The following is a 27999-nucleotide window of genomic DNA, read 5'->3' on the forward strand; positions in this document are numbered from 1 at the left end:
TGGCAAATCGTTTGTCTGTAAAGCACCTGAGTCGCCTACAACTTTTTAAAAGCAGAGAAGTGTATTGCTATGTTTCAAGTCCCATTAACTACCTCTCAAGGTACAGTTCGGTACTTTTGCAGTGCCAGTTACCTTTTTGTCCATGGCGTGCCAGTGTGAATCAAACTAGCGCAATTGCATTCTGTTAGTACATATGATTTTATTTTTCTTAGAGCCACTGTTCTCTCTGGAAAGCATAAAACCACAAAACCATTTTGACATCATGTCTATAGCTAGCCAGAAGTGAACATGAACAACTCGGTCAATATTCACTCCCTTATTTGAGCTCGTTGACGATCACGGGCTGCACCGTTGAATGAAGTGCTTAAGATTCATACAGCCAAAAATCATACAAAAACATCAAACATGTACTTGACACCAGTAACCACTAGACGGTGAGAGAGTGAGTGGGCAACAGTGGGGCAAAAGACGTTTGGCATCGAGGTATCTGGTCATGTCATGAGGTCATCAACTGTGGAATGTAAAATTTGAGTGTGGCAATTCTAACATGGTGGAGATCAAAAAGATACATGATCTTGCTGGGCATCGCTTACTCAGCGACATCTTGATTAGTACTCTGCCACGATTATTAGACTGATTTTTCATTGACAACCAAATCAGCGATCGGGTCTGATCCAACAGGACCAGATGGCACAGTCTTGACACTGTTTGAGAGTTTGACTGGGACGCGGTTTCGTACTCGTAATCGGGATCGGGAATCTGACCTCGGAGTGGTCGAGCGAGCATTGAGCGGTCGACAGTACGCGTAAAGCTGGCAGTCCATACGGAGCGGACTAGCCGATATCAACCTGCTTGACACCGGATGTGACAAGTGCACCGGCTTCCACAAGACTTCCGATCTTGTAGGGCTGAGCCGGGCCGGACACAGATCAGAGCACGGCGCGGGCCTCTCCCGGAGCCGTTGTGCTGGTGAAATGGTGATATTTGGCATTCCGCGACGTCTTGTCACGGCAGGGCACGGCGGGCTATCGGACTGTTGATGGACCCCGAAAAGTCTGCGAGCCAAGGGGGCTGAGACCGTCAGTGGCCCACATGAATCCCGGCATGTCGGGATACTTTCTTCGGATGGCGTTTGATCCGCAGAAGATATTCGTCCCGTCTAGTCCCGTTCCCTTGCGCCTGGATTGGGTGGGATAGAAAACGCCAAGGCCTTCCAAAAGATGAGACCTTTTTATTGATCTTTGGGGGTCGGGTGTTCCCCACGTGCTTGAGACAAACAGGCGGGGGTCTCTAGTCAGGACTCAGGGGAACAACGAGGGGCTCGAGTGCGGAAGCGCAAAGACACACAGTCCCGACTTTCACAATGACCGAGCCCAGACAGCTGTGGTTTCGAGGGATGATTACTTGTTGGAGGGTTTGATGGCAGCGTATGCTGACAGATTCAGATTGATAAGGGGGCGGAGGTTCTGCTCTGTTTGTGGGGGAGGCAAACACAAACAACTTTTTTTTCCCCCTTGACTGACGGTTGGTGGGGGAGAGAAGCCCAGGAACAAGCTGATGTAACGGACCCACGGTGCAATTTCGCATGCCGGTGAATGGACCAAAAACCCCGCTAACGATATCCACGATCTCACCCGTTGCCTGATCAAGCACTTATCAGGGTTCTGGGAACGAAAACGAGCCAAAGGGGGCAAGTATCCCCTACACCACAACATGTCGATACCAAACATTCATGCGTGAGAACAATCCGTCATAGAGATGGCACGATCGACCTCGAAGTCACAGAGAAATTCACGAAGTGTCGGAACCGGCTGCACGGCGCGTAATGCATTACATACGGGAGCCGTGCCAGCATCAAACGCATCGCCAGTTTGTTCCCTCGAAGCCTTGGATGCCCCGGCAAACCCAATGAAGAGACAGCCCACGGCGGGGATCCAGCTCCACAAGGCTCACGCTTGCTGCCGGGAACTTTCCCTGTGAAGTGGTTACTGGGAGCTGGGCGAACAACAAGAGAAGAAGAACCCGGGGCGGTGGGCAGGTCTCGCACTGCGTGGTGGGCGCAAACCCCGTTGCCCAGATCTCGACTAGCTCCGCTCGGGCCCTGCGAAGACTCCGTCTGCCCAGACTTGTCACTTTTATAATTCGCGACCCCCGATCGGGGCCAAGCAAAGGTCTTTTTTTTCTAGTGCAATCGAACCAGACTCGTCGTCGTTGTATTTTGACGCGTCGTGGGACTGTTCGTCTTCTTGTCTCTCGTTCTTTAACTTTTGCCAGTTTCTTGGTGTTCTTGGTGTTCTTTGCGCCGTTGCTGTTCTTCGAACTGTACGACTTTCGAAGACTGAGAGTGTTTGCGACTGAGTGATAGACACCGATCTTGTCTCGCAGCCCCATTCGCCAACTGCCACCACCTGGAGACAGCCAACGAACCGACCATGTCCTTTACTGGGGCAGGTTCCTTCGGGAACTACGACCTCACGGCGCAGAGTACCGGAGCGCCTCTTGGGCGAACGACGACAAACGACCAGCAGCGGGAGGAGGTTGTGACTGCTGGGGGTTCTTCACCGGGACGGAATGAGAACGACGTGAGCAGGACGAGGGCTACGTCCCTGACTGAGGTGGCCGACAGTGAAGCCGCTATTCGCAATGAGAAGGGCAACATCACCGATGCCGCCGACGAGGATGAGGAAGCCATTGAGGAGGAGCGCCGCCACAGCGCCGTTCTTGCATTGGCGCGCAAGTACACTTCACAGTCGCATTACGGTGTCGAGCCCGGCACCAATGTCTTCGAAGCCGCCCTCCAAGATGAGAACTCGCCCATCAACCCCAATGGGCCCAATTTCAACAGCAAGGCCTGGGCAAAGGCCGTCGTGAGCATGATGGACGGCCGGGGCGCCTCTTTCCGGACCAGCGGTGTTGCTTTCCAGCACCTGAACGTCTTCGGCTTCGGCGCGCCCACCGATTATCAGAAGGATGTTGCCAACGTCTGGCTCGAGCTCGTTGGGCTCGTCCGCAAGCTGACCGGCAACAAGGGACGTCGCATTGACATTTTGCGCGATTTCGATGGTGTGGTCGAGAAGGGAGAGATGCTTGTTGTGCTTGGTCCCCCAGGTTCCGGCTGCAGTACCTTTCTCAAGACCATTGCCGGTGACTACAACGGCATCTACATGGATGAGAACTCGTACTTCAACTACCAAGGTATGTGAAATCTGCGCCGATCTGGCCGACAAACACGCCGTGCTAACCAGTGCCTCAGGCATGACTGCCAAGGAGATGCATACGCACCATCGTGGTGAGGCCATCTACACGGCTGAGGTCGACACACATTTCCCCCAGCTTTCAGTTGGCGACACCCTCACTTTTGCTGCCCGCGCCCGCGCGCCCCGCCAACTTCCCCCAGGAGTCTCCAAGAACATGTTTGCCCAGCACTTGAGGGATGTTGTGATGGCCATGTTCGGCATCAGCCACACAGTCAACACCCGTGTAGGTAACGAGTACATTCGCGGTGTGTCTGGTGGTGAGCGCAAGCGTGTCACCATTGCCGAGGCTGCCCTGTCCGGTGCCCCTCTTCAGTGCTGGGATAACAGCACAAGAGGTCTTGATAGCGCCAATGCCATCGAGTTCTGCAAGAACCTGAAAATGTCGAGCGACCTTTTCCAGAGCACTTGCTGCGTTTCCATCTACCAGGCTCCCCAGAGCGCATACGACCTTTTCGACAAGGCCCTCGTGCTTTACGAAGGACGTCAGATCTTCTTCGGAAAGGCCAGCGAGGCCCGTCAGTACTTCGAGAGACTCGGCTTCGATTGCCCTTCCCGCCAGACCACCCCCGATTTCTTAACTTCCATGACAAGTCCCCTGGAGCGTGTTGTGCGTCCTGGATGGGAGGACAAGGCTCCCCGCACACCCGATGAGTTCGCTGCCGCCTGGAAGAAGAGCCCCGAGTACCAGGCTCTGCAGGCCCAGATCGAAGCCTACAAGGCGTCGCATCCCATCAACGGTCCCGATGCTGAAGCTTTCCGTGCGTCCAAGCAAGCCCAGCAGGCCAAGAGCCAGCGTGTCAAGTCGCCCTTCACCCTCTCCTACATGCAGCAGATTCAGCTGTGCCTCTGGAGAGGTTGGAAGCGCCTGACCGGTGATCCTAGTCTGAGCATTGGTGCTCTGGTTGGAAACACCATCATGGCTCTCATCATCTCCAGTATCTTCTACAACCTCCAACCCACAACGGACAGCTTCTACCAGCGTGGCGCTTTGCTCTTCTTCGCTTGTCTTATGAACGCCTTCTCCAGTGCTCTCGAAATTCTCACTCTCTACTCGCAACGTCCCATTGTCGAAAAACACAAGGCCTACGCTCTTTACCACCCATCTGCTGAAGCCATCGCCTCGATGCTGTGCGATTTGCCATACAAGATTGCCAACACCCTCGTCTTTAACCTGACCTTGTACTTCATGACGAATCTGCGTCGGGAAGCGGGCGCTTTCTTCTTTTTCCTGCTGTTCTCGTTCTTCACTGTCCTGGTCATGTCCATGATCTTCCGGACAATTGCCAGCTCCACAAGAACGCTCTCGCAGGCCATGGTTCCCGCCGCCGCCATCATTCTCGCCTTGGTCATCTTCACTGGTTTCGTCATCCCCATCGACTACATGCCTGGATGGTGCCGCTGGATCAACTACATCGATCCCCTGGCCTATTCCTTCGAATCTCTCATGGTCAACGAATTCCACGGTCGCAATTTCACTTGCACCCAGTTTGTGCCTAACCTCATGATTCCTGGTTATGGTGACATTAGCCCGGCCAACCGCGCTTGCTCCGCCATCGGTTCCATTGCTGGCTCATCTGTTGTCAATGGCGACGACTACATCAACTCGGCTTTCAGGTACTACGTGTCTCATAAGTGGCGCAACTTTGGTATCTTGCTCGCCTTCATCGCCTTTTTCACCACCACCTACATGCTTGCGGCTGAGACAGTCTCTGCTGCCAAGAGCAAGGGTGAGGTCTTGCTCTTCCGTCGCGGCCACAAGCCTGCGTCCTTCAAGGAGAACAAGGGTGATGCCGAATCTGGCGGTGTCGCTGTTGCTGGACCTGTTGCTAAGGCGGCTGCTGGGTACCAGTCCGATAAGGAGAGTGGCAACATCCAGGGCTCGACTAGTGTTTTCCATTGGAACAACGTCTGCTACGAGGTCAAGGTCAAGAAGGAGACTCGCCAGATCCTGAACAATGTGGACGGATGGGTGAAGCCCGGTACCCTCACGGCTCTCATGGGCGTCTCTGGCGCTGGCAAGACCACTCTTCTCGACTGCTTGGCTGACCGAACCTCCATGGGTGTTATCACGGGAGAAATGCTTGTTGATGGCCTTCCCAGAGACGCTTCTTTCCAGCGCAAGACCGGCTATGTTCAGCAACAGGATCTTCATCTTCAAACTACCACCGTTCGCGAGGCCTTGAACTTTAGCGCTCTCCTTCGTCAACCCGCGCACGTCCCCCGCGAAGAGAAGCTCGCTTATGTTGATGAGGTTATCAAGCTTTTGGAAATGGAGGAATACGCTGACGCCATCATCGGTGTCCCTGGCGAAGGTCTCAACGTTGAACAGCGCAAGCGTCTTACTATCGGTGTCGAACTTGCTGCCAAGCCCCCTCTGCTCCTCTTCGTTGATGAGCCTACCTCCGGTCTCGACAGTCAAACATCTTGGGCCATTTTGGATCTTCTCGAGAAGCTCACCAAGAGCGGACAAGCCATTCTCTGCACCATTCATCAGCCCTCGGCCATGCTCTTCCAGCGCTTCGACAGACTCTTGTTTCTGGCCAAGGGTGGCAGGACTGTGTACTTTGGCGATATCGGCGAAAACTCCAAGACCATGACTTCCTACTTTGAGCGCAATGGTGGTTTCCCTTGCCCTGCTGACGCCAACCCCGCTGAGTGGATGTTGGAGGTTATCGGTGCTGCCCCTGGAAGTGTTACCAATGTCGACTGGCACCAGGCCTGGCGCGAGAGTCCCGAGTATGCTGCCGTCCAGGAAGAGCTTCAGCGTCTCAAGGCCCAGGCCAAGCCCTCTGATGCCCTCGCCACCGACGATGGAAGTTATCGTGAGTTCGCTGCTCCCTTCGGCGAGCAACTCCGCAGTGTCACCCATCGTGTCTTCCAGCAATACTGGCGCACTCCCACCTACATTTACTCCAAGGCCATTCTCTGCCTCATCGTCTCGCTCTTCATCGGCTTCGTTTTTTTCAAAGCTCCCAACACCATCCAGGGTCTCCAGAACCAGATGTTTGCCATCTTCAACATTCTCACCGTCTTCGGCCAGCTCGTACAGCAGACTATGCCTCACTTCGTCGTCCAACGCTCCTTGTATGAGGTCCGCGAGCGTCCCTCCAAAGTCTACAGCTGGAAGGTCTTTATGCTCTCGCAGATCATTGTTGAGCTGCCCTGGAACACCCTCATGGCCGCTCTGATGTTCGTCACCTGGTACTACCCCGTCGGGCTTGATGCAAACGCTGCCGCCGCCGGCCAGACTGCCGAGCGTGGCGCTCTCATGTTCCTGCTTCTGGTCGCCTTCATGCTGTTCACCTCCACCTTCACTGATTTCATCATTGCTGGTTTTGAGACGGCCGAAGCAGGCGGCAACATCGCCAACTTGCTCTTCAGTTTGTGCTTGATCTTCTGCGGTGTCCTGGCTACCCCTGAAACCATGCCCAGATTCTGGATCTTCATGTATCGCGTCAGTCCCTTCACGTACCTTGTCAGCGCCATGCTGTCCACCGCTGTCGCCAACTCCGAAGTCGTCTGCGCTGCCAATGAGTTGCAGAAGTTTGCGCCCCCCTCGGGTCAAACTTGCTTCGAGTACCTCGACTCCTACATGGAGATTGCCGGTGGTTATCTCACCAACCCCAACAGCACCGACATGTGCTCATTCTGCACCATCAAAGACACCAACGTGTTCCTTGCTCAGGTCGGCGCCAACTATGACGACAGATGGCGCAACTTTGGGTATGTGATTCCACTCTCTCTTCATTCTTTTCATGTTCAGCCAGCTAATCTTGTTCCCTTTGCAGTATCCTCTGGGCCTTCATCATCTTCAACATCTTCGCTGCTCTCGGTGTATACTGGCTCGTCCGTGTACCCAAGAAGAAGCTCGGTGCCAAGGCGAAGAAGGAGTAGATCGGTCTTCTCCTGCGACCCACGAAAAAGACCCAACAAATATTTTCAGCCAAGTAACGAAGACGACGAAAACGATGATGCTTGGGTGAGGTGGTATGAGTTCGTCTTTCGTGTCATGACACGATGCGCATCTTGTCCCCACACCTCCCGTCATCATGATCTCCCCTCCACACCGGCATCGAGGCAAAGTCCGCTTTTGCTCTTGATATCTTGCGACTTGTTTTTGCTTCGCCCCTGCTTAATCCTGGTCTCACCAGACACCAAAGCATTTACACCATCTTGTCCTCATAACCACCGTCTCGCAAGCAGCACATAGCAGACGCACATACACACACACACACACACATACAAAGCCATCGGATACCAAATGTACATTTCTTGCATCTTTCACTGTCCTTGTTTCTCTCTTATTTTTTATATAATGTCTAAAAGAATAGAACTCCTTTTCGTATCGGGTCAAACCTAGGAAGGGAGGCAGCCATTGATGAGCCTCATGGCAAAGCGGGTCGTTTATTTTGCATTTCCAGTTTGGAATTTGCTTTCTTGTACATAAATCCTGGATTTGGTTTGCTTTTTGTCTTGTCTATAGCACAATGCCCCCATTGTGCATGGACAGTAACGACAGTCAAAAGGGAAAATGGGTCATGATAGAAGTGGATGAATCAATATGATACCAATTTATTTTGATATTGATTTCTTTGCGTGCTTGTGCCAGGAGTCTTAGTGCTCATGGAATGATAATGTGTCACTGAATTAAGACTGTGCTTTTTTGTTTCCGGTAACTAATAATACAACCATTTGACGCTGACACGTCCCTTACAACCGGGACCTTAAAGAAAGTTGATACCAACACCAACCTGCAGTCCCTTTCTCCCCTCCTCCCCTCTCCTTAGCACAAGCGGCAGGCTAAAGTTGAGCTCAAATCTTGCCATAGGATGGGCATACACCAGCCCAAACCCAGCAGCCACACTCGGCAGCCCGTTCCCAAGCTGCCCAACAGCAGAGGCCACACCTTCAAACACCTTCCTTGGCTCCATGGCCAACACCCGCCCATTTTCCCCTGTGGCCACCTTCTTTTGAAGCGCCACCATTCGGCCACCATTGGCAAAGAGCTGGAATCTCAACGGCGAGTCCGCACCCAGACGAGGAAGAGGAAACATCATGTTCACGCTCCCAGCAGCGAAAACGTCACCACCGACGGAATCAGCGCCGTCATGGGGGCCGAGACCGCCGAGCTTGAATCCGCGGACGTCAGCAGGGCCGCCAAGTTGGAACCGGTCGTTGATGCGGCTTGGACAAGCTGGAGCGGCAGGGTTGTAGCCCAGTGCCAGGGGGTAGAGAAGACCAACACGGACACCCCCGCCGATGGAAACACCTGATTTGGCCTGCGGGTCGGGGAGGGATAATGGTATAGCACCGGACGTTTCGAGCTCGGTTTTGGCAAAGGCCACATCACCGCTTAGGGGTCCCCAGCCGGCGAGCTCGGAGGTGGTCTTGAGGAGATAGCCGCTTTGGGGGAGCATGGGGTTGTCTCGGCGGTCGAGAGTGTATGTGTGGCCTATTGAGGACTTGACGGAGTCACCTGCGTCGGCCCGAACGGTGGGGGAAGCCTTGGGGGCCAGGCCGGTCAACTGTCTCCATACCCCGTTGTACGTGACGGTGTGGGTAGCGTTGCTGTCGCTCAACCATGAGAGCTTAAGGCTGCCACCTGTGAGGTGTTCGTCATGGGATGCCCACGGCTTTTGTGTTGATGAGCGGAGGGCGTCCAAGGCCAGCCGTATGTCTGGGTTGGCGTTTAATGGGGTGGAAAAGCTGGCGTTGTAGGCTGATCTGGTGCGTGTGCCGGTACTGGCGTTGATGGAAAAAGTCTCGGCACCACCAAAGATGTTTCGGAATACACCATTGGTATAAGCGGAGCCTTCTGCATTGCCAAAGTCGGTGCCGGCGGTGAATACTAGTCTGGACTTCTCCTTGACGTTAATGGCAATGTCCAGCTCTGTCCTGTTGGGAGGAGCATCAGGCCGGTTGGCCTCGGAAATGAATGCCCCGAAACCGTCCTCTTTGAAGATATCTACGTGAAGGTCATGTTAGGCATGGTTCTGAGTTCTTGATGAAGAGGCACAGACGCACCAAAACGGGAGAGCCGCCGGGTAGCGGCACCAACACGCTCCAAGCTCTCGCCGAGGGTCGAGGATAAGTTTTCGGGGCCCTCCACAAGAGGCTTGAATATACGATCGAGAATAGACCGGCGTGTGTTTGAGGCGCCGTGCACTTCAATGGAGTTGATAGCAGCAGGGGTGAGAAGGTGCTCATCGAGCTGTGCGTGAGGGAGTGCTGTTAGTGACCCTGAGACAGTAAATTAAGCAGCCAAGAGCGCCGAAAGCAAATGTCTTGTACCATGTTCGATTTGCTATCGTAGGCCTGGTGTTGTGAAGGAACGGCGGCCTATGTGTGAGATTGGTGTGTTAATAGTCTTCATCCAGAGTCCCAGAGTCCGGCTGGCCAAACACTAGAATGCCATTCTCTTGTAAACTTACACCGCTGCTGCCGGAGCCGAGAGAGGCTCCCATGTTGTGAGTGAGGCTTGCTGTCACTCTGGGTTCGGAAGCTCTTCAGTGAGAGTCCCGGATTGGATTGGACAAGGGTCCGTGGGAATGGGGCGCTCGAAACGGGTCCACTTTAATATTGGCTTCGGTGCATCGCTGACGTAAGAAGGCGCAGGCCCCACTTCCTTTGATTCCTTCCATTCACCTTTAGGACCAGTGGGCCTGTCAGCCGCAACCCTCTCTTTGCCTTCGCCCTCCAACTTTGATTTCGTCACCCACGCTGCCACAAGCCTTTTATCCCCAGCCAACGTCCAGCGCATTCAACACTCTGCGCGCCCCTTTCTCTGCAGTTTTGGGCCGTTTCAGCAACTACACTGTCTCTCTCTCAGCGCACCGTCACCGCCCGCCCGATCAGCCACGTCCCTCATTCCTCGTTCAAGATGGCCAGTCGTGCAGCGCACAAGCGCGTAAGTGTCTCTCTCGGTCCTCCTGGCCTGGCCACATGTCTGTCGTTCGTGGGGGAAATGTCTGACTTGTTCCTCTTATCCAGTTAACGCGCGAATACAAGAGCATCTCTGAAAACCCACCTCCGTACATCCAAGCCCACCCCTCGGAAACCAATATCCTGGAGTAGGAACCGCCTCTCCCCCGCGCAAGCACAAGAGCGGCTACTGACCAGCTTCTCTTACAGGTGGCACTATGTTATTACCGGTCCTGAGGACACCCCCTACCATGGCGGCCAGTACTGGGGAACCCTGATTTTCCCTCCCAACTACCCCTTCGCCCCACCAGCGATCCGTATGCACACCCCCTCCGGCCGGTTCCAACCGTCAAGCCGTCTCTGTCTTTCCATCTCGGATTTCCACCCACGATCATTCAATCCGGCCTGGGAGGTATCGACCATTCTGATCGGCCTGCTTTCGTTCATGACATCAGAGGAGATGACCACTGGGTCGGTGTCGGCTACCGAGGCCGAGAGGAGGATGTATGCCGCGCGATCTCGGTGGTGGAACTCGACAGGGGGCGGCTCGCACTTGAAAAGAGACAGCAAGGCTGGTAAAGGCAACATCAAGGCCGGGGATGGCGGTCTCAAGTTCAAGTCGGAATGGCCAGAAATTGACGCTGAAAACTGGGCGTGGATGCGAGAAAACAAGATTGATACGGCTACGGGGATGAAGATGGTTGAGGCGAACCCTGCTTCTTGTGGGCCCCAGCTCGGTATTGCTACCGGGAGCGGCCACCAAGCCCATGCGGTGGTGGATGCTGTCATTCAGCAACGAGAAGCAGGGCAAGGTTGGCTTCGCAACAACAAGATGCTGGTGGTTGGAGGCATCATCTTTATTTATGTTCTGATTGCACGGCTACTAGGTGAGGGCACTCTATGAGTCTTGCAAAGAGGTTGGCGAGTTGGATGTTGGTTCGGGAATGCAGCGAGGGCCATTTAGGCAGGGCGGATGGTCTCTTTAACACTGGATTACCATGTTTTTTAATTGGGTTTCCTCATCTTGGGCCAAAGAGTTATGTTTCTCATTAGGCTTTGCTCAAACTGTACTTCTATGCGGGAAATGGAAGGGTTTCTAGGCTTTCTGCTCGGCACATTTCGGCGGTATGTTCATTTGTAATATGGCTTTCAGCAAAGTAAACAACACACAAATACGTAAGGCAGTTGTTGGTAGTGTATCTAAAGATCATACCATTCTTTTCTACTGAGTACCTGGCGCTCCAAACAAAAGTGGTACATTCTGTGGAACATGAAGTTCAGCCCTGTGGAGCAGTGAACACCAGGTGTGGAGCATCGGCTGAACAGGAAGAGTTCTAGTCCTACCCCAGATTCTTGGCCCCAACTTCACTCAAACAAAGACGCTGGCAGCAAGTGGGAGAAAAGACGACTTCTGATGTTTTAATTGAACAACTTGTTCTTCACCCTACTCAACACCCCTCCAGACTTGTCCTCCCGCGGGTGGTACGGACCAACCTCGAACCCCCACTCATTCACCTTTTCACATGTGCACAGCTTCCTGTTGACCTTGAAACTATCTTCATCGTCTGGTCCATAGCGGGTATCAACATGGAAACATCCGCAAAGCCCGATAGTTCAGGCCATGCGTGTGATTCGTCCCGCAGTCACAGCATTTCACCCTGGTAGAGCGTAGCCACTCGGGAAACAGCTCCTGGCCACCAATGATGCGAAAGACCTTGGCTTTTGGCCGGATCTGTGCTGTCGACAAGCTCTGTATTCTTGGTCTCTTTGTAAGGCGTCTGTGTAGATTTCCTGCATTCTTTGCAAGGGTCGCCCTCTCTACGTTTGGGATTGTTGAGATTGGTCCAGCCGTAGATCTCGTTGTGGTGGTACTTTGCTGGATCCTTAGGGTCGTTGTGTCTCTGGTAGAGACGGCTGGAGATGTAGGTTCCCAAGACTCTGTCCATGGCTGATGTTGTGATGATGTTTGCTTATGGCTGAATACGTGGGTGTCTAAGTATGGGTAATGAATGTCCACGCCGTTGAGAAAATAGATGCGGGTTCCAAACAAGAGAAGCAGAGATTTACGTTTCGTACAAGACTGAAAGCCATCGCTCATACTTGGTGTTTGATTCAAACAAAGCATCTGTTCGCTAATCTTTGTTCCTGCTATCGCCTTCTGGACATGGCCACCAGTCCCCGATGCCCAACTGGAAGCTCAACAAGACAAAGCCGCTGAGTTATGCTTCAAATCATGGGCATGATGTACCATATCTATTGACTCAGGCATTCCTGTAAAGGTATCTCATATACTCAATAGCCTTGCAAACAGCATTTAGCAACTAATTCCCAAGTTGATTTGTAAAGAGCAGCTTATTGATTTCTCCACCGCAGGTCGTCCCTCAAATAGGCTGACCTGTGGAGCAGGAACTGTCTTATCATTAGAGGTGTTAGCCAAACTAAGCCCATCCCTGACATAAAGCACCTGGCTTACACGTAATATTGTCGCACCCGGAGTTCCTAACTTCTTCTGGCCTGGAATAATAATAGAGCGAACGAGAAATATACTCAGCAATATAATCTCTATTGATTGTGCTATTCCAGCCCCACCACGGAGCCCACTCGTCTGAAATGAGCAGTCAGCATGGACATTTCACAACAGAAGAGGGTACGGGACATACACTCGGCCGGTGCCCATAAAGGAGTGGCATTAGGATTACTCTTCCATTTGGACCTCGAGACATCCTAACATTGTCATCCCATATATTGTCATGAACGAGAACTGGCGTGACTTGTGTCATTGGCCCCAGAAGCCGGCCAATAACTCCGTTGAGGATTGCCTGACAGAGGGTATTGAACCTAGGGTTGGTACGGCAATGGACTCTCTTATCTTGCTCAATGGTTTGCCTCAGGCTCTCCTTGAAGCAGACGGCCCAACTGTCATGCATTGTGCCCCATTGCTCTAATGTGCCATCGTATCGGATGTTCTGAGATCCAAACTTGCCGGTTATGGCTGGAGGCTGTCTACCTCTCGTTCTTCGATGAAGTGAGAGGATAACCGGAATAAGCCGGGCTTTGCTGGGTATTTTTGTCGGTGATCGGCGTCCACTCGCTGACTGCACTCCATCTTCTTCCACCACCCCACCTATATCGAAAGTGGTCAAGCGGTCTTGGTATATGCTGCGGTATCAAGTTGAACAACTATCTTGTAGCATGGTACATGACCCGGATCACATCTCCGGCGTTTTTCTCGTCACAGAATGTCAGATGACATTTTCTACGTCGCAGATCGAGGCACCTGTATCGTAGCACACCGTCAACCTGAGCGAGATGCTTTGAGGTAGAAATTGCCATTAGTACCGGGGAAGAGCCGGGACAAGTCTTGATATTTGGTGAGCGTGATAGCTACGATATACGAAAAAGGGCACAGGCTTACGGCTCCTGAGCGGGGGGTCAAGTGGTTCTCAACCCATCTTGTTCTAGGTTGATCAAGGCAAGCTGTTGACTCTGTTGATGGTGGTGGCATTGTTGAAGGGGAAAATGATAAAATGAAAATGATTGAGGATTTGGTACCAAGCAATGCAAAATTCTCAGGTTATCGGGAAGGAAGGCATACTGTGTTTTGGGCAACCGAGGAGGCCTCATGGCACGGAAATAACTAATCGCACCTTCCCAGCACACAACTGCTCAAACTGGAAGAGCGACCCATACTGTTGGATAAACACAACCGCAGCCGGGTAAATTTCCCATTTTCATCATGATTGGGCACCACCACCACCATCATACATATGTATCAAAACACCACTCTTACCTTACTCACAGCCAACAACCATTTTTCACCACCTCCAAACCCCTTCAACAAAAATGCCTCCCCAACCACACACCACCCACCCCCTCACCACCAACTGGCAATTCCACCGCCTGGGCGACCCCCCCACAAAATGGCATCCCGTCCCCCACCTCCCCTCAGACATCCACACCGAACTCATCAACTCCTCCCTCCTCCCTCACCCCTTCCTCGACCTAAACGAACTCGCCACCTCCTGGGTAGCCGACCAGACATGGATCTACCGCCTCACTTTCCCCAGCCCCGCCCACAACCCCGATGCCGTCATCGACCTTGTCTTTGAAGGCCTGGACACTTTCGCGACAATCACCCTGAATGGCCGGGTAATCAAACAGACAGACAACATGTTTGTTTGTTGGAGGGTGAATATTAACGACTTTGCCGCGGGGAAAGAAGAGAACATCTTGGAGATTACCTTTGATAATGCCCGGGAGAGGAGTTTGCAGTTGGTGAAGGACCATCCGGAGCATGAGTTTATTGTGCACCAGACCGAAGTGAGCAGGGGCCCGGTGAGGAAGGCTCAGTACCACTGGGGATGGGATTGGGGCCCGACACTCATGACGTATGGGCTTTGGAGGCCGGTCAGGATAGAGGTGTATGAGAGTAGGATTGGGGAGGTGGCGGTGAAATATAATGTTGATTTGAGCGAGGGGGAGAGGAGCCGGAGGTGGAGATTGGGTTGTGGGTTGGGATTGTTGGGCGGGCAGGGTGGGCAGAGGTGGAAGTTGGCTTTGAGGGGAGAACAATGGTTGCTTTTACAGGAGAACAGGGGAAGTTGATCAAGAATGGGGAGCATCCTGAGACGTGGGAATATTCAGAATCGATGGTCAGGTTGGAAGGTGCAAAGCTGTGGTGGCCGAGAGGGTACGGCGGTCAGAATTTGTACGACGTGCGAGTGAGGATTTTCGATGCCGAAGGCGGGACGGTTCTGGCAGAGCATAATCAAAGAGTCGGGTTCCGCAAGGCAGAGTTGGTCCAGGAGCGGGATGGATATGGACAATCGTTTTACTTTCGGGTCAATGACATCGATGTGTTCGCTGCTGGCTCGAACTGGATTCCTGCCGACTCCTTCCTGTCACAAGTTACCCCCGATCGGTACAGGAATTGGCTACAGAATGCGGTTGCGGACGGTAATCAAAACATGATCCGGGTTTGGGGAGGAGGTGTGCACGAACACGATGCATTTTATGACGCCTGTGACGAGTTGGGAATCCTGGTTTGGCAGGATTTTATGTTTGCGTGCGCCTCCTACCCGACGTACCCCGAATTCTTGAAGTCAATCGAGATGGAAACAAGACAAAATGGTACACGTCTCCGAAGCCACCCTTCGATTGTGCTGTGGTGCGGCAGCAACGAAGACTATCAAATTCAAGAGCGATACCAGCTCGACAACAATCGTTCAGAGAACGACCCAGAATCCTGGTTGAAGAGCTCATTCCCCGCAAGATACATTTACGAAGAGCTCTTACCCCGGATCGTCAGGGAGGAGTCACCCTGTCCAAACACTCTTCTGTACCACCCATGCAGTCCCTTTGGAACCGGTGCTTCAACCACTTTGGAAGTAGATCCTACCGTGGGAGACATACACCAGTGGAACCTTTGGCACGGTGAGGCAAAATCATTTCAGTGCCTACCCGAAATGGGCGGGAGGTTTGTCAGTGAGTTTGGGATGGAGGCCTATCCTCACTTTGAGACGGTGCAGAGATTCGTTACCGATCCCAAGGAACTCTATCCAGGGAGCAAGACGCTAGACTTTCACAACAAGGCCATCGGTTACGAAAGCAGACTTATGGCGTATCTTGGCGAGAACTATCGGCTCGTTTATGATATCAAGGGGTTTATCCACCTCACGCAAATCTTGCAAGCCGACTTCATGGCTACGGCGTACAAGTCCTGGAGAAGAGCTTGGCAGACACAAGGAGGCAAGGGGAGAAAATGCGGAGGGGTTCTTGTTTGGCAGTTGAATGATTGCTGGCCAACAATTTCATGGGCCGTGGTGGATTACTATGGTATCAAAAAGCCAGCTTGGTACGCCATGAAGCGCGCGTTGGCTCCTATTGCAGTGGGAGTGAGCTGGGCATTTTGGGATTGGACAATGAGACCAGCGGATAATTTGTGGAAGAGACACACTGGTCATGTTGATCCGACTTTGTCGACCAAAAAAGTGGCGTATGATGTGTGGGTGTCGTCTGATGGAACTACTCACCCGAACAAGGAAAATATAGAGGTAACAGTGAGGACCAGGTTCATATCAGTTGCTACTGAGAAGGATATCTTATTTGATATCCCTGAATCAAAAACAGTATCGATTAAGTCGAACGGGGTTACTGACGTTTCGCTGAGTTCGGAACTCAACTGGGGAGGGAAGCAGGAGGAACCAATCGTGATCTACGTTTTACTCTGGATCAACAACGAGAAAGTAAGCAGCGATTGTTCCTGGCCAGACCCTATCAAGTACTTGGACTTGAGTGAGAGGGGGCTTCGCCTGGAGTACCCGGCAGAAAACGAAGTGACGATCCGGACAACGAAGCCAGTGAAGGGATTTGTGTTCTCGGAAAAAGAGGGAGTTAAGCTGAGGGATAATGGCTTTGATGTCGTCCCAGGGGAAATTGTGACGGTGCAACTGGAGGGGATAAAGGTTCGAGAGCTGGAATGGACGTTTGTTGGACAAGGGCAGTGAGTTGATTTTCTTCAATGTCCACCTTGGCTGGCAATTCTGTAGCCCCCGCGAATCATCGGCCTCGCCCGCGACTGATTATGGGGAGAATATGATGTATCAGCTTCGAAATGTTTCACAAGAGACGCCGTATTCCCCGGTTGACGGCATCCTCTGGCGTGAGGCGGGTGTCAACATCGAAAGAGCTGGGGAAGAACTATATTGGCACATTGAGTTATCTGCTTGTGACACGCTTTTCTTCACCGGTTGCTATACACACTCTCGAAAGCGGCCTTCGTATCCGCTTGAGTAAATTGACCTGTTGGTGAACCTCGGCAACCTTAAGACCCCAAAAGCGAGGAACACGAGATGCCCAAGAATTCGGCGGAAATGGCGGCCAGCAGTTCTAATAGGAAGACTTACCGGTGCATGGTCAGGATATGTTGTGCAAGGCAGAGAGATGTGGCCAGTCATGAGTGTGGATGCGGTACCCTGGCTCAGGTATTGGCTCGCTGCTGGTGCCCTCTCGCTGTTGCTACTTCTGAGTGCAACAACAGTGTCCCCTATGGGGTTGAAGATGGTGGCAAACACATGTCGAGCATCGGAGATGCCAAGAACTGCCCGGTTTCGGTTACAGTGTGGCGCATCTCGAATGTCTTTCGACACAAGCACATACAATGGGCTGTGTCCCCCCAACCCCGGAAATATGAGTGGTAGGTAGCCAGGTAGTGTAAGGTGGTATTTTGTGTTGCCGGAACTACAAGCTTTGTGCCCCTATTGGTCATCCATGGGCAGCACAGTTCGATCTACCGTGACGTATGGGAAGCACAAAAGAGAAGAGTGGTTGAGAAGGCAGGCAGGACGAGATAGGAGGGGGGGTAGGAGCAGAACAAGCCCGGCTGCATGAGATAGGAAGGGATGGCGTCCGGCAAGGAGTTTGGAGCATCCGTTGTGACACCACCCATCTCGAGTCTAGCGGGTCAGGAGTCAGAAGAGGAAGAGGGAGAAGGGCAAACATTGACGCCACTTGCGGTCTACCCGGTTGCCCCTCAACGCCCGCTTCTGACAGGAAGCGAGACCGAGGCGTGAATGGAGCGTTAACTATCAGATGACCCCATTCCCCCCACGGCGGCATCAGCGGTACGAAACACCTGCCAGAAGAGGGGATAGAACCAGCCCTCTTTTTTCTGCCCGACCCGGAAGGTAAGAGAGATGCCGAAGTGCGCGGCCCGTGGCTCGGCTGCCGGTTGGTGCCCGCCCCAGACGCACGAAGCCAAGCAACGGGACACCGAGCCGTGTTACACAGAACAGCCAGGCAGACGACCACCCACACCAGGCCATCAAATATGCCACACCATCTTAGATGATCGTATGGCTGCGGATTGGTTCCCGCAAGCGTCCCTCAGGGCCGAGTTTATCTACTCTCGACGCCCTTTCGAACTTGCATTGCATATGCTGCCCCGCTTTCACCTTCTATCTAAGGCCGTACCGGTGATCTGTTGTCATGCAGTGTCTCGTCTTGACGACGGCAGATGTTTGGTGATATGTGATATCGGAATGATAAGGCTCCGTTCATGACCAGGTGACGAACACAAGCTATCGAATCAGCTATTCCTTCTTCCTTGCCAATGCCCGAATATGTGGGAGTGCATGCATGATCTCGTTAAAGGACCAGATTCTGATGCTGATTGCTTCCTAGCCCGGCTGTGGGTTGTAACCGGCGAGGAGCGGCCACTGAGCTGGCCGCGTTGAGAACTGATGGGGTCGTGCCGTGATATTGATGTGATATGTGAGCAGCACAAGTCATTGGCTCCTGAGTTGCGACTGTGTAGGAAAAGAGCTGCAGACAACCCTTGGTTGTCTTGGACAAAGTCGTAACATGGACGCCACTTGATTGGAACCGAGGTTGGCTAGAAGCTCTTGCATATTATGATCGGTGCGGTTGAGGATGAGTCGGGAAGTTGGTTCGGGAGTCTGGAGAAGAGGGGGCCGATAGCCTCAAGTTGGAGGACGGGCTTGTGTATAAAGCTCTGGACTTCCTCCAGCTTCCTTCCATTCTATCCTTTCCAACTCAAACCTCTTTCGGTATACACACCAGCTCATTATCATTTACCAAAACCACAAAGATACACACGAGACCATCAGTCGACAACCGTCAACCATACTCCTACAACATGCCTTCCCAGTGCAATTGTACCTCGTGCTCCTGCACCTCCTGTGACAGCTGCAGCTGCTGCGTGAGCCAAGCCAGTGTCTTTCACAAAGTTGAGATGGAAGCTGACATAATGCTTGCTCCAGTCCCACTAAGCTCCACGAGCCCTCAGCAGTGCCTGATGAGGAAGATGGAACTGTTGATCACCCGGCCAATTGCTAGAACGAGGTTTCGATAAAGAAGTAGTAATATCAACCAGGGATCGAAGGAGGGAAAAGGCCGAGAATGAAGAGTACTTGATCTTGTATTATCTCCTCCAACTCCTGCAATGTGGTATCATTGCTGTGAACCAAGCTCTATGTATTTGGGTATCATCCGTTCGTCATTCCTGTATACCCATTGCCCCCATCGAAATGCTATTAAATCCTGTATGTCTTCTGGTCAATATACCATTATTTAGGAACCTTTGTTGGCGCCCAGTCTGCTAGCCAACTCCGTGCCTTGCTTAGATTCCCACCCTCTGCCTCCATGGCAGCTGTGCACCATTCGAGATCCCATACGCCCTCAGCAGCAAGAATCTCGGCCGTTTTCTTCCGACGTTGCGATGCCTCATCGACACAAAAGTGCATGCGTTGACTGTGGTCAGTGATCGACTCGAGAAGCGGTTTCACCAACGGTAGCGCAGTCGAAACACTGGTGCCCAGTGCTTCCAGCCCACGGTTTGCCCGGCCTGTTTTGCACCACTCGTTCTGGCACCATTTCTTTCCGCAACCTGCCGTGAGCTGGGCGAGGTAGCGCCTCTCAATCCGGCGGCGCAACGCTTTTCCTTCTGGGTCGTGCATGTTGACATAGAGTGGCGCAAAGCACAGACTGCAAAGCCCCAGACTGTTTCCAGGCCCTTGACCCATCTGAGTCCCACCATTGACTTGGCCTCGAGGTCCAATGCCGTGGAGTGTGCGACCACAAAGCTCACCCCTGCACAACTCTGGCTTTGGCTTCCGGGCCTTGTCAAGTTCGTGATGAGCCACATGGGCAGCCATGTCTCGGAGACGGACGATGGAGCCACAAAGATGGCAGTCGGTTGTGCGCCCGCCATCAGCTCTCTCGTGAGCTGTCAAACCCGACAGTACTGTCTCCGCTTCTGAAGACGGATCGAGCGGATCGCCCTCTTGAGGAACCTCGAGGTGGCAAAACTGACAGAGTATAAGTTTGTGGGGGCAGTTAGTGGTGGCATGGCGGGCCAGCTCTGGTAACGAGGGGAAGGTGAAGGGAGACGATGGGCCGCAGGCAGTGCATGTATGCGCAGTGTGCTGGACGTAGTCATGTTTCGACCTGCTCAGCATGCTTGAGCCATAGGCCTCTGGATGCACGGGGCAATGCCAGTGAGCTTCCCATTCGGCCGACTTCTTCTGGAACACGTTCTTGCACTGAGGGCAGACAATGTTGTTTCTCAAGCAGAAGTTCTCATGGAGCACAATTGTTTGCTTGGGTACCATCTGATGGCAGTTTCTGCACTGTTCTTCCGTTGTGGACTTGGGTGCTGAGCTGCTCAGGTCGATGGGAGCTGTCACAGAGCCTTGTGCGTCAACAGCTTTTGCGCGTAGAGTGTATTTTGCTGGGACTGATCCCACCGCTTCCTTGTTTGGAAGGCAGAACCCGTTAACGGAAACAAGTAAAGCTTCTGCCCCCTCAAGCTCGGCATTGGTAGGCTGAATGACGATGCGCTTCAGGCCATTTTTCGGCGAAGAGAAGTCGCCAAAGACGTGCTCTGTGTCCCTTGGTAATGCTCGTTGACGGTTAGACTTGGGGCTAACAAAAAGATCGACCTCGTGGTCGCCATGTATTATCAACTCGATGGCGACTGGGCGAGATTTGTCCCAGGATGGTAAGTCGTAATCGGCATAGTCTCCGTCTAGAACCTGACCATCAACCTGTTTCCAAATGTCTATCGTGTGACCAATTGAAGTACCAGCATCCGTTCCTGGCGCACGTTGTGACTGGGCAGCGATTTGACGCAAGGTTTCGCGAGCCTGTTCTTCGTTTAGGGGTTCAATATCAACTTCCAAATCGGTGTCCACAACACAGATTCCACTTCCTTCCGGCAAGAGCTTGTCGACCAGGAACCGAAACTCCTCTCCCTTCACTCCATGAACCGACAGAAATGAGTCCTTCGTGAGTGTGGTAAAGTTTGCGCGGAGCTGTCTTTCAAGGAGGGATTTCCAGTCATCAGGATTGTAACCAGCCTCAAGCGGTCGTAGCCTAACGTATGTGCCTTTCGGGAGCTGCCTAGCTTCGACAGTTATTCTCAGGCCTTCTGTCTTGGTGGGTTCATCGTCCGTAAGGTCCACCACTTCGTCTTCGAACGTTGGCTCTTGCTGTATGTCTTCGTGCTGTATTTCAAGTGCGTCGATCAGGTAGGGGCTGAGGGCGACCTCGTCTTCGTTTGCCGAAAACTCTCGGATACCAGCGTAAACAGAATTTCCATTCTTCTGGTTCACCAGTTGAAACATCAACGGGTGAGGTAATTGCTGGCTAGTCTCGCGATACTGCGCACGTTCTCGTCTGGCATCGGATACGGCATAGGGGTTGAAAGGATCGAAGGCAGTAAAAGTGTGCGACGTCGACGATGTGAAGGTCGAAGGGGCTCTTGCCAGAAGCTGTTCAAGAGCCGACTGCGGAAGCAGGATCTTATCGCCCTGCAGACCCTTGGAGGCGGATGGGGATGGATGAGCGATGCGTAGAGATGCCGACCAATTCAACTGCTCTGGCTTGGATGTCATGTTGGGAGCGCAATGGACTGGAAAGCGCCAAAGAAATCGAGAATGGCGGGTGGGTTTGATATTGTGTACGGTATATCGTGAAACAAAAAAAGGGAAACGAACGTGTTTCAATGGCGGAAAAGCTGTTGACGTTGATGGTATCACCTCACAAAAAAGCCTTCGACAATCAGTCAGCGGTTTCTTGCAGTTTCCATCACTGGACATCGTCATCAGCTAGCTGATAGCTGATGCCTGCCGGCAATGCCTCCCACTAAAACAGCCCGGGCCCGAGCGAGACCCAGCGCGTGGGGTACCATGTTTATGCCTGAGGTTTCCATAACATGAAGCTACGGCGGAACTTACGGGTGGTATTCCGACCTTATCCACATTTGGACAGCGTGGAAGCAGTCCTGAAGCCCCTGGTACCAACTCAGCTCTCTCTCGGGAGCCGTCAGCTCCGTGCACGACTTTCCTAAACGCGCTGTCTGCGGTTCGAGTTGCCTTTGGCCCCTGTTCAGCCAATCCCACCTCAAAGAAGGATTGTGGGGAAACCCCCGCGGTCGAGAACAGCACCAAGCCTCTTTTGGAGATGCCGAATGGCCCAACGAATGGCAGATCCACCGGATTTGCTGCATGGAGCACTTGGCCAGATCTCCGTGAGATGACAAGCTGGAACTTGGAGCTGCGATAAGATAAGGAACAGAGAGGACAGCTCAACACCTCAACAGGTATACACGTGTCCCACAGCTGGATGGTGTTTCGTTGCTGCCCTGCTCAGTTGACCTCTTGTTTCCCCTCCACAAACCAACGATTCGTGCCGCTTGCCACAGCGAGGCCACAGCGAGCTAAGGCAGTGCGACCCGACGTCGTTCTTCAGACGGGCGAGACTGGGCGTGGGACGAGGAGGGGAAATCACTCTGTTTGGGCAAAGAATGTGGTCAGCGTGAGGGGGACACCCCGCTGTGTGTTGGGGGATTTTGTTTTAAGGTCCCCAGAACCCCCGTGAACCCCATCGCTAAAGCCGGCTAATCACTCGCATCCATGCGACCCTCTGCGACTTTCTGCAACAACCTCTTCGGCCCGTTCAAACAGTGTCTCGGCCAGCTCCACGCCTGGTAAGAGGTAAGAGGATAGGGGTTTGATCTTGGGACGGGCATTCTGCCAGCTGGCAGATGATGGATGCCCTTTAACGTGTCTTTGAGAACCTGGAGGGCCAACCAAGATCTTGGGCGCAATCTGGCGCAGATCGTTTGATGTTGAACAATTACATTCCACGATTAAGGTTAATATCGACATGGGTGTTTTGACGCTCGAACCGCCCAGCCCTCCTGGCATGGACCCTTGCACCTTTGCTTGAGCACCCTTGCACCTTTGCTTGAGCACCCTTGCACCTTGGCTTCGATGATCGACCGACCTCCTCTCGACTTCCTGATTTGCGACCGCCTTGACAGCTTCGCTTGTGCGATCCGGACTTCCGGACTTAATCGTCCCATCCTGTCAAGTCGTCAGCTATATAATTATCTACAGGTTGACCCCGCGCTTTGCTGACTTGATCCCTTCCCCCTAGCTCCATCCTCGTAAACCTTCCTATCCTTCTTACCAAACCAACTCGACGACAAGCTTTCAAGCCTACGATGGCCAGAGACCAAGTTCTACCTTCAGAGATTCAAGAAACCGCACTACTTCAACTGCTTGCCAATTCCCTAGTCCTTTCCCAAACAGCTCCGTACCTGTCCTGCTACGATGTCTTGAATCTGGCTGCCACATCGCGCGCATTTCGTTTCCTGATCTACCATACCCCGCAAGTCTTCCGCCGCCTGGATTTGGGCAACGTCAAGACAGCCCAGTTTGACAGTGATGCCGTTGACCGGGGTGGCCAGACCTGGCGCAATGTTCAGCTTGACGAAACCTTGACTGAGGACGAGTGAGTCTGTTATCTCCGTGCATGGTCCGACGGGAGGCTGACCTCATGTTCCCCTGCCAGTTTCTATTCGAGACCTCTGAGAGGCATCTTCTCCAACCTCCGACGGCATGACATCCTTCGGGATGTGCAGGTTTTGACCCTTGATGGTCTTTCTGTCACCGCCGAGCTCATCCACGACATCCTCATTGATCCGACATTTTCGGTTCGCATTCTATCGATCCGCGATGTCAAGAATCTGAATGAACGAAAGCTCCAAAAGACACTGCAATATGCGTGCCGGGAGTGCAGACCTGAGGGCACACCGCGGCTCAAGGGTCTCTATGTGTTTGGTCCGAAGGATCCGGTACCTGAGGCGGCTCCTCTTCGGGAGAGCTCCCGGAGCCCTTCACCTACCAGTCCGGCCGCGGTAGCAGCAGCCTGGAACACGCGAAGCCAACAAACACTGACGGCTTCTCTCATTGAGGAACCTGAGGCGTGGTATTCTCGCCGTGGCAGCCAGTTTCCGTGTCGGATCAACCCCGACTGGGCCTCTACGCTTGTGGCCTGCGATGGCATAATTGCATTTGATTCAGTTCTTTGCACCAGCCCCAGGCATATCAACTCGCTGGCATGGGGCAAGGTTAACCTCGATATTCTGAAAGCCGCGGGCTCCCCAGCATCTGCATTGATCCCTCACTTCAACGTGGCCACTCACAGTCTCGGTGGCTGTGAGGGATGTGGCTCTGCACCCGAAGGTTTTACAGTGTGGGGAGAAGACATCTATCCAGAAGAAAGAGATACTGAGGGAAGAAGGTCTAGTCATACTTCCATGGCCGACATTGGGAGGTTCCCGCTGCTGCCCCCGCCTCCGATGCATTCTTCGACCCTGAGCGCTGCAATGTGTCCGACTGGCCAGGCGGTCCGGCACCGACTTTCCTACCTGAGAAAGGGAAACCAGAACAAGGCGCGCTTCATCCCACGCTGTTTTGACTGCATTAGAGACAGGTACTGCGCCGGGTGCAACAAATGGTGGTGCGAGACGTGCTATGTCGGGGCGTTTGCAGGATCATCCGGTGGCCATGCTGGATTGAATTCAGGGGACCATGTAAGCAACCCCCCCACCATTACCGGAGAGAACGACAACAGAGACTCGGGGCCTAAGATACTGGATGGGTTTTGCGCCGATGGAAAGTGCTCGCTCTACCGTTCCTCGACCGATTCTGTGACTGCCGGCAGCGAGCAACCTGCATAAAGCCAGAGAGCTGGCTGTTGAGCATTCTAGCTGGACCCGGATGCGATGCACTGCGGAGCGAGCCCTGCCATCCAAAGATCCCATGGATATGCGGTGACGTTGTACAAAAAGGTCCATGTCCCTTTGGGCTTTGCGCTTTTGTTGTCCCCGTTGTTGTTGTTGTTGTTGTTGTTGTTGCTGTTGTTGTTTTTGCTGTTGTTGTTGTTTTTGTTGTTGTTTGTTGTTGTTGTTGTTGTTGTTGTTGTTGTTTTTATTGTTATTGTGTTGTCTTGACCAGTGATGCACGCAGAAACGCGCCCTGATTTGCAGTTACTGACTGTTTTTCAACAGCCCCCGGTCCTGAAGAGTTGTTGGGAATGCGGCATGAACGTAGGCTGACCTTTGATGCAAGGCTTATTTCCAGAGGTTCTTCAACTGACACCCAGCTAGTGCAAAGACTGCATTGAAAGCACACAGCGGATGTGCACAAGATGCGGTGGTGGATACTGCCTCATCCACAATGAAGGATCTGATATGATTTCTGTAAGTTCCATTCCGGCTCCCTATGACTGAGACCAAATAATTAACTATTTCTTCCAGTGTGATTGTAAGCCTTTCTTTAGTGTCTAGAACACATCGCTGTCATCTTGACCTGTTGGAGTAACTTTACTAAACTACCAATGTTGTAGGGTGTGTAGGACGAAGCAGACGATTCCGGGAGCTCTACTGAGAGTTTGCGAGCTTTCTTGGGCTTCTATTCTACGCCCAGATGTTTTGAACCTTCTAGTATTGGAAACACTCCCCTCTCGGGTCCATACCTAACAACAGCCCGGTCATCAAATAAGATTCCTCTTTTGCTCGGACCTAACTGGCGTTCCCGGTCCCACAACTCCGCTCTTCCCTTCCTTTTCCATATCATTGTCTGAAACGATATGGTTTCTTGGTACAATCGGTACTTGTATTTGGAGGCCACAAAAGAACACAAGGGAAAGCAGGTCGCTTGACGACTTTCAACTGTATTTATCTCACCTCTGTATGATTGATGATCAAATGATACCCTGCCAGCGTGACCCCAAAGGAATCACTTTGTGACTCTTCATGCCACCGTGCCAAAATTGCCGATAGCACCACATGAGAAGTTTGTTATTACAATTTGTGATGTTCACTGGCATTGCTTGATCTCCGTGTGCTTTGACCTGATGGACCCCTATGCCAGCTGCACTTCATCGCGGCACTCTTGTGAAACCTGGACGAGTCTAAGATAGGAATACTCTGTCACAGAGAAATATTTTCAGGAGTGTCTAGGAGACCCCAATGGCAATTTTTTGATAGAAGGTCATCTTGAGAGAAAACCATCACGGCGTGGACAAAATAACTGGTACTGCAAAAGTGATTATACCTCAAAAGATAGCCAATAGATCTAAAAAATGTAGGATCCCTATTTTCTTTTTATCAAGGTACAAATTGATAATGATCATCCGTCTTACTGACTTGTAGAACCAATCATTTTATCCAGAGCTTGACCATCTACGTGATGTGATGATATTTACCCCTGACTTTCGTGCACTGGCCATCTCCCATCAAAAGATGTCTCACATCTGCTAGATATGAACCCCTATGCAGACAACAGATGAAAATTGACAGAGAGGGTCATCATTGCTCAGAGATAAAAGAAAAAACTTGCTCTTTTCCATTCACTGAATGACCTGTATGACGTCTCTCATCATTCAGGTTGCATCACCTGACAAGCCACACTTGCATAAACACATCTGCCCAATGACAAGCTGAAAGGTACATCATATAAAGCCACCCCCTGCATATATAGTGACCAAGACAAAACAATAACAGAAACCTAATATGAGACCCCTATTATCGTTACACTTCACAACACCACAAGGCTGATATCCAACTCCCAAAATCAGTATCCCTGACAGGACAAGACAAAATATGCAACCAAGTCCCCTCCCAAGATCCTAAAAGATTTCAAAACAACCCAAACTTGAGCTGCCAGAATTATACTAGCCAGATATAATAAAGAAAAGGAAAGAAAGGTATCTCAAATAGCCCTTAACCCAGGACCTGCCGCCCTAACCATATCCAAAAAAACCAGAAGGTAATCAATCCCATGACTTCCAAGACAAAAAACAAAGATATGTCGATCGAAAAAGGAAAAACAAAACCCCCATTAATCCCATTAACCCCCCAGCATCCCCTTCAAAAGGAGAAAAGAAAGGCAAAACCCTTAAAGCGAGAAAGAAACCGAATTGGCATTGTCATACTCTGTCGAATTGCACAAACTCGGAATCTGGTACTGCGTCGCGCCCAGAATCCCAAGGTTGCCGCCCGTCGTGCGTGTGGCATATGAGTCCTCAAACCAAGTCGTGTCGAACCTGGGAAAGCCGGCGAGGCTCGATCCATAGTAGGGCCTCTCCACGACCCAGTCTGCGTCCTTGCGGGCGAGGGTCGGGCCCGAAGTCACGTTGACGATGACTTGTTCGTCCTGGCTGACGTTGTCGAATTTGCTAGGGAAGAGGTGTTGGTTTTGATCATGTAGAAGGAATGAAGGAAGGAAAAAGGCTCACATGGTGGCTGCGGTGTCAGATGTTGTATTGATTGTGACTTCGATCCAGTCTCCTACGGCGACTATAGGTGGAGAGCAAACACGTCACGTTAGCAAAAGGAGTTCACATCTCAGGTGATAAGGGCAGGCAGGGCAGAGCAAGACTTACGGGGCATGGTCGAGATGGTAAATGCAGTGTCAGGAACCCATTGCCACCAAGCTTCATGTCTGGAACAGTGAATTAGCAAGCTGATACTCGATCCATCCAGTCTACGATTTCAAAGAGTAAACTCACCTTGTGGCGGAAGTGGAAGTGTCAATCTTACAGACAGTGCCCGACTGCAGCAGGGCCGAGGGCCATGTGTTGCCGTCAATGCCGATCCAGACAGCAGCGGCTTGGGGATAGGTTTGGCCCGTTCTTTTGGTACAGCCCGGAACCTGCCAGAAGGAATGGATGCTCTTGATCTTGTTGGTGGTCGGCGAGTGGTTTACGGCACCGCACCAGTTGGCGCTGCTCGAGATGGGGTTGGCTCTCTTCTTCTTGATCTTGGTAGGGGCAGGCTGGACAGCACCTGGACCGTTGTTCTTGCTACGACCAAACTGGTAGGGTGCGAACTTGATCTGCTCCTTGGGGATAGGTACACCCTTTCGGGTACCCGTTACCTCGTACTTGAGGGCGGTGGCATTTTCAAGAAGAGCCGAGCCGAGGAGAAGCAACTGAAACCACCTCATGG

General features: G+C 52.3%; 9 protein-coding genes across 9 annotated transcripts; 6 read left to right on the plus strand and 3 right to left on the minus strand.

Moving 5' to 3' along the window:
* The first annotated feature begins 1099 nt into the window (after positions 1-1099).
* Positions 1100-7835, plus strand: CDR1 (Multidrug resistance protein). Its single transcript, XM_062890449.1, has 3 exons — positions 1100-3195; positions 3254-6980; positions 7046-7835. The coding sequence occupies exons 1-3, from the start codon at positions 2433-2435 to the stop codon at positions 7149-7151; spliced, it is 4596 nt and encodes a 1531-aa protein (XP_062743343.1). The 5' UTR covers positions 1100-2432; the 3' UTR covers positions 7152-7835.
* Positions 7836-7848: 13 nt separating this feature from the next.
* QC762_409930 (uncharacterized protein) lies at positions 7849-9951 on the minus strand. Its single transcript, XM_062890448.1, has 4 exons — positions 9689-9951; positions 9549-9596; positions 9282-9468; positions 7849-9222 (listed from the first exon to the last, which is right to left on the minus strand). The coding sequence occupies exons 1-4, from the start codon at positions 9719-9721 to the stop codon at positions 7982-7984; spliced, it is 1509 nt and encodes a 502-aa protein (XP_062743344.1). The 5' UTR covers positions 9722-9951; the 3' UTR covers positions 7849-7981.
* On the plus strand, positions 9914-11405 carry UBC6 (Ubiquitin-conjugating enzyme E2 6). The gene is made up of 3 exons (XM_062890447.1): positions 9914-10164; positions 10248-10327; positions 10389-11405. The coding sequence occupies exons 1-3, from the start codon at positions 10138-10140 to the stop codon at positions 11080-11082; spliced, it is 801 nt and encodes a 266-aa protein (XP_062743345.1). The 5' UTR covers positions 9914-10137; the 3' UTR covers positions 11083-11405.
* Positions 11406-13297: 1892 nt separating this feature from the next.
* Positions 13298-17749, plus strand: QC762_0064900 (uncharacterized protein; the record flags this gene model as incomplete). Its single annotated transcript, XM_062883659.1, has 2 exons — positions 13298-17296; positions 17573-17749. The coding sequence occupies exons 1-2, from the start codon at positions 17030-17032 to the stop codon at positions 17747-17749; spliced, it is 444 nt and encodes a 147-aa protein (XP_062743346.1). The 5' UTR covers positions 13298-17029.
* An 840-nt stretch (positions 17750-18589) lies between these two features.
* On the plus strand, positions 18590-19309 carry QC762_409900 (uncharacterized protein; the record flags this gene model as incomplete). The annotated part of the gene is made up of 2 exons (XM_062890446.1): positions 18590-18897; positions 18959-19309. The coding sequence occupies 2 exons, from the start codon at positions 18590-18592 to the stop codon at positions 19032-19034; spliced, it is 384 nt and encodes a 127-aa protein (XP_062743347.1). The 3' UTR covers positions 19035-19309.
* QC762_409890 (uncharacterized protein) lies at positions 19265-22506 on the minus strand (the record flags this gene model as incomplete). Its single annotated transcript, XM_062890445.1, has 3 exons — positions 21935-22506; positions 21695-21714; positions 19265-21609 (listed from the first exon to the last, which is right to left on the minus strand). The coding sequence occupies exons 1-3, from the start codon at positions 22204-22206 to the stop codon at positions 19265-19267; spliced, it is 2637 nt and encodes an 878-aa protein (XP_062743348.1). The 5' UTR covers positions 22207-22506.
* Positions 22507-22750: 244 nt separating this feature from the next.
* QC762_0064930 (uncharacterized protein) lies at positions 22751-24726 on the plus strand (the record flags this gene model as incomplete). Its single annotated transcript, XM_062883660.1, has 3 exons — positions 22751-22940; positions 22963-23495; positions 23556-24726. Exons 2-3 carry the CDS (start codon positions 23206-23208, stop codon positions 24724-24726), a joined length of 1461 nt encoding a protein of 486 aa, XP_062743349.1. The 5' UTR covers positions 22751-22940; positions 22963-23205.
* Positions 24727-24771: 45 nt separating this feature from the next.
* On the plus strand, positions 24772-25782 carry QC762_0064940 (uncharacterized protein; the record flags this gene model as incomplete). Its single annotated transcript, XM_062883661.1, has 4 exons — positions 24772-24837; positions 25057-25095; positions 25156-25248; positions 25306-25782. 4 exons carry the CDS (start codon positions 24772-24774, stop codon positions 25333-25335), a joined length of 228 nt encoding a protein of 75 aa, XP_062743350.1. The 3' UTR covers positions 25336-25782.
* A 606-nt stretch (positions 25783-26388) lies between these two features.
* Positions 26389-27997, minus strand: QC762_409870 (uncharacterized protein; the record flags this gene model as incomplete). The annotated part of the gene is made up of 4 exons (XM_062890444.1): positions 26389-27227; positions 27288-27348; positions 27435-27493; positions 27561-27997. 4 exons carry the CDS (start codon positions 27995-27997, stop codon positions 26948-26950), a joined length of 837 nt encoding a protein of 278 aa, XP_062743351.1. The 3' UTR covers positions 26389-26947.
* Between the last annotated feature and the right edge of the window lie 2 nt (positions 27998-27999).

The sequence above is a fragment of the Podospora pseudocomata genome, chromosome 4 (assembly GCF_035222375.1).
Source record: "Podospora pseudocomata strain CBS 415.72m chromosome 4, whole genome shotgun sequence".
In the NCBI taxonomy this organism is placed as follows: Eukaryota; Fungi; Ascomycota; class Sordariomycetes; order Sordariales; family Podosporaceae; genus Podospora; species Podospora pseudocomata.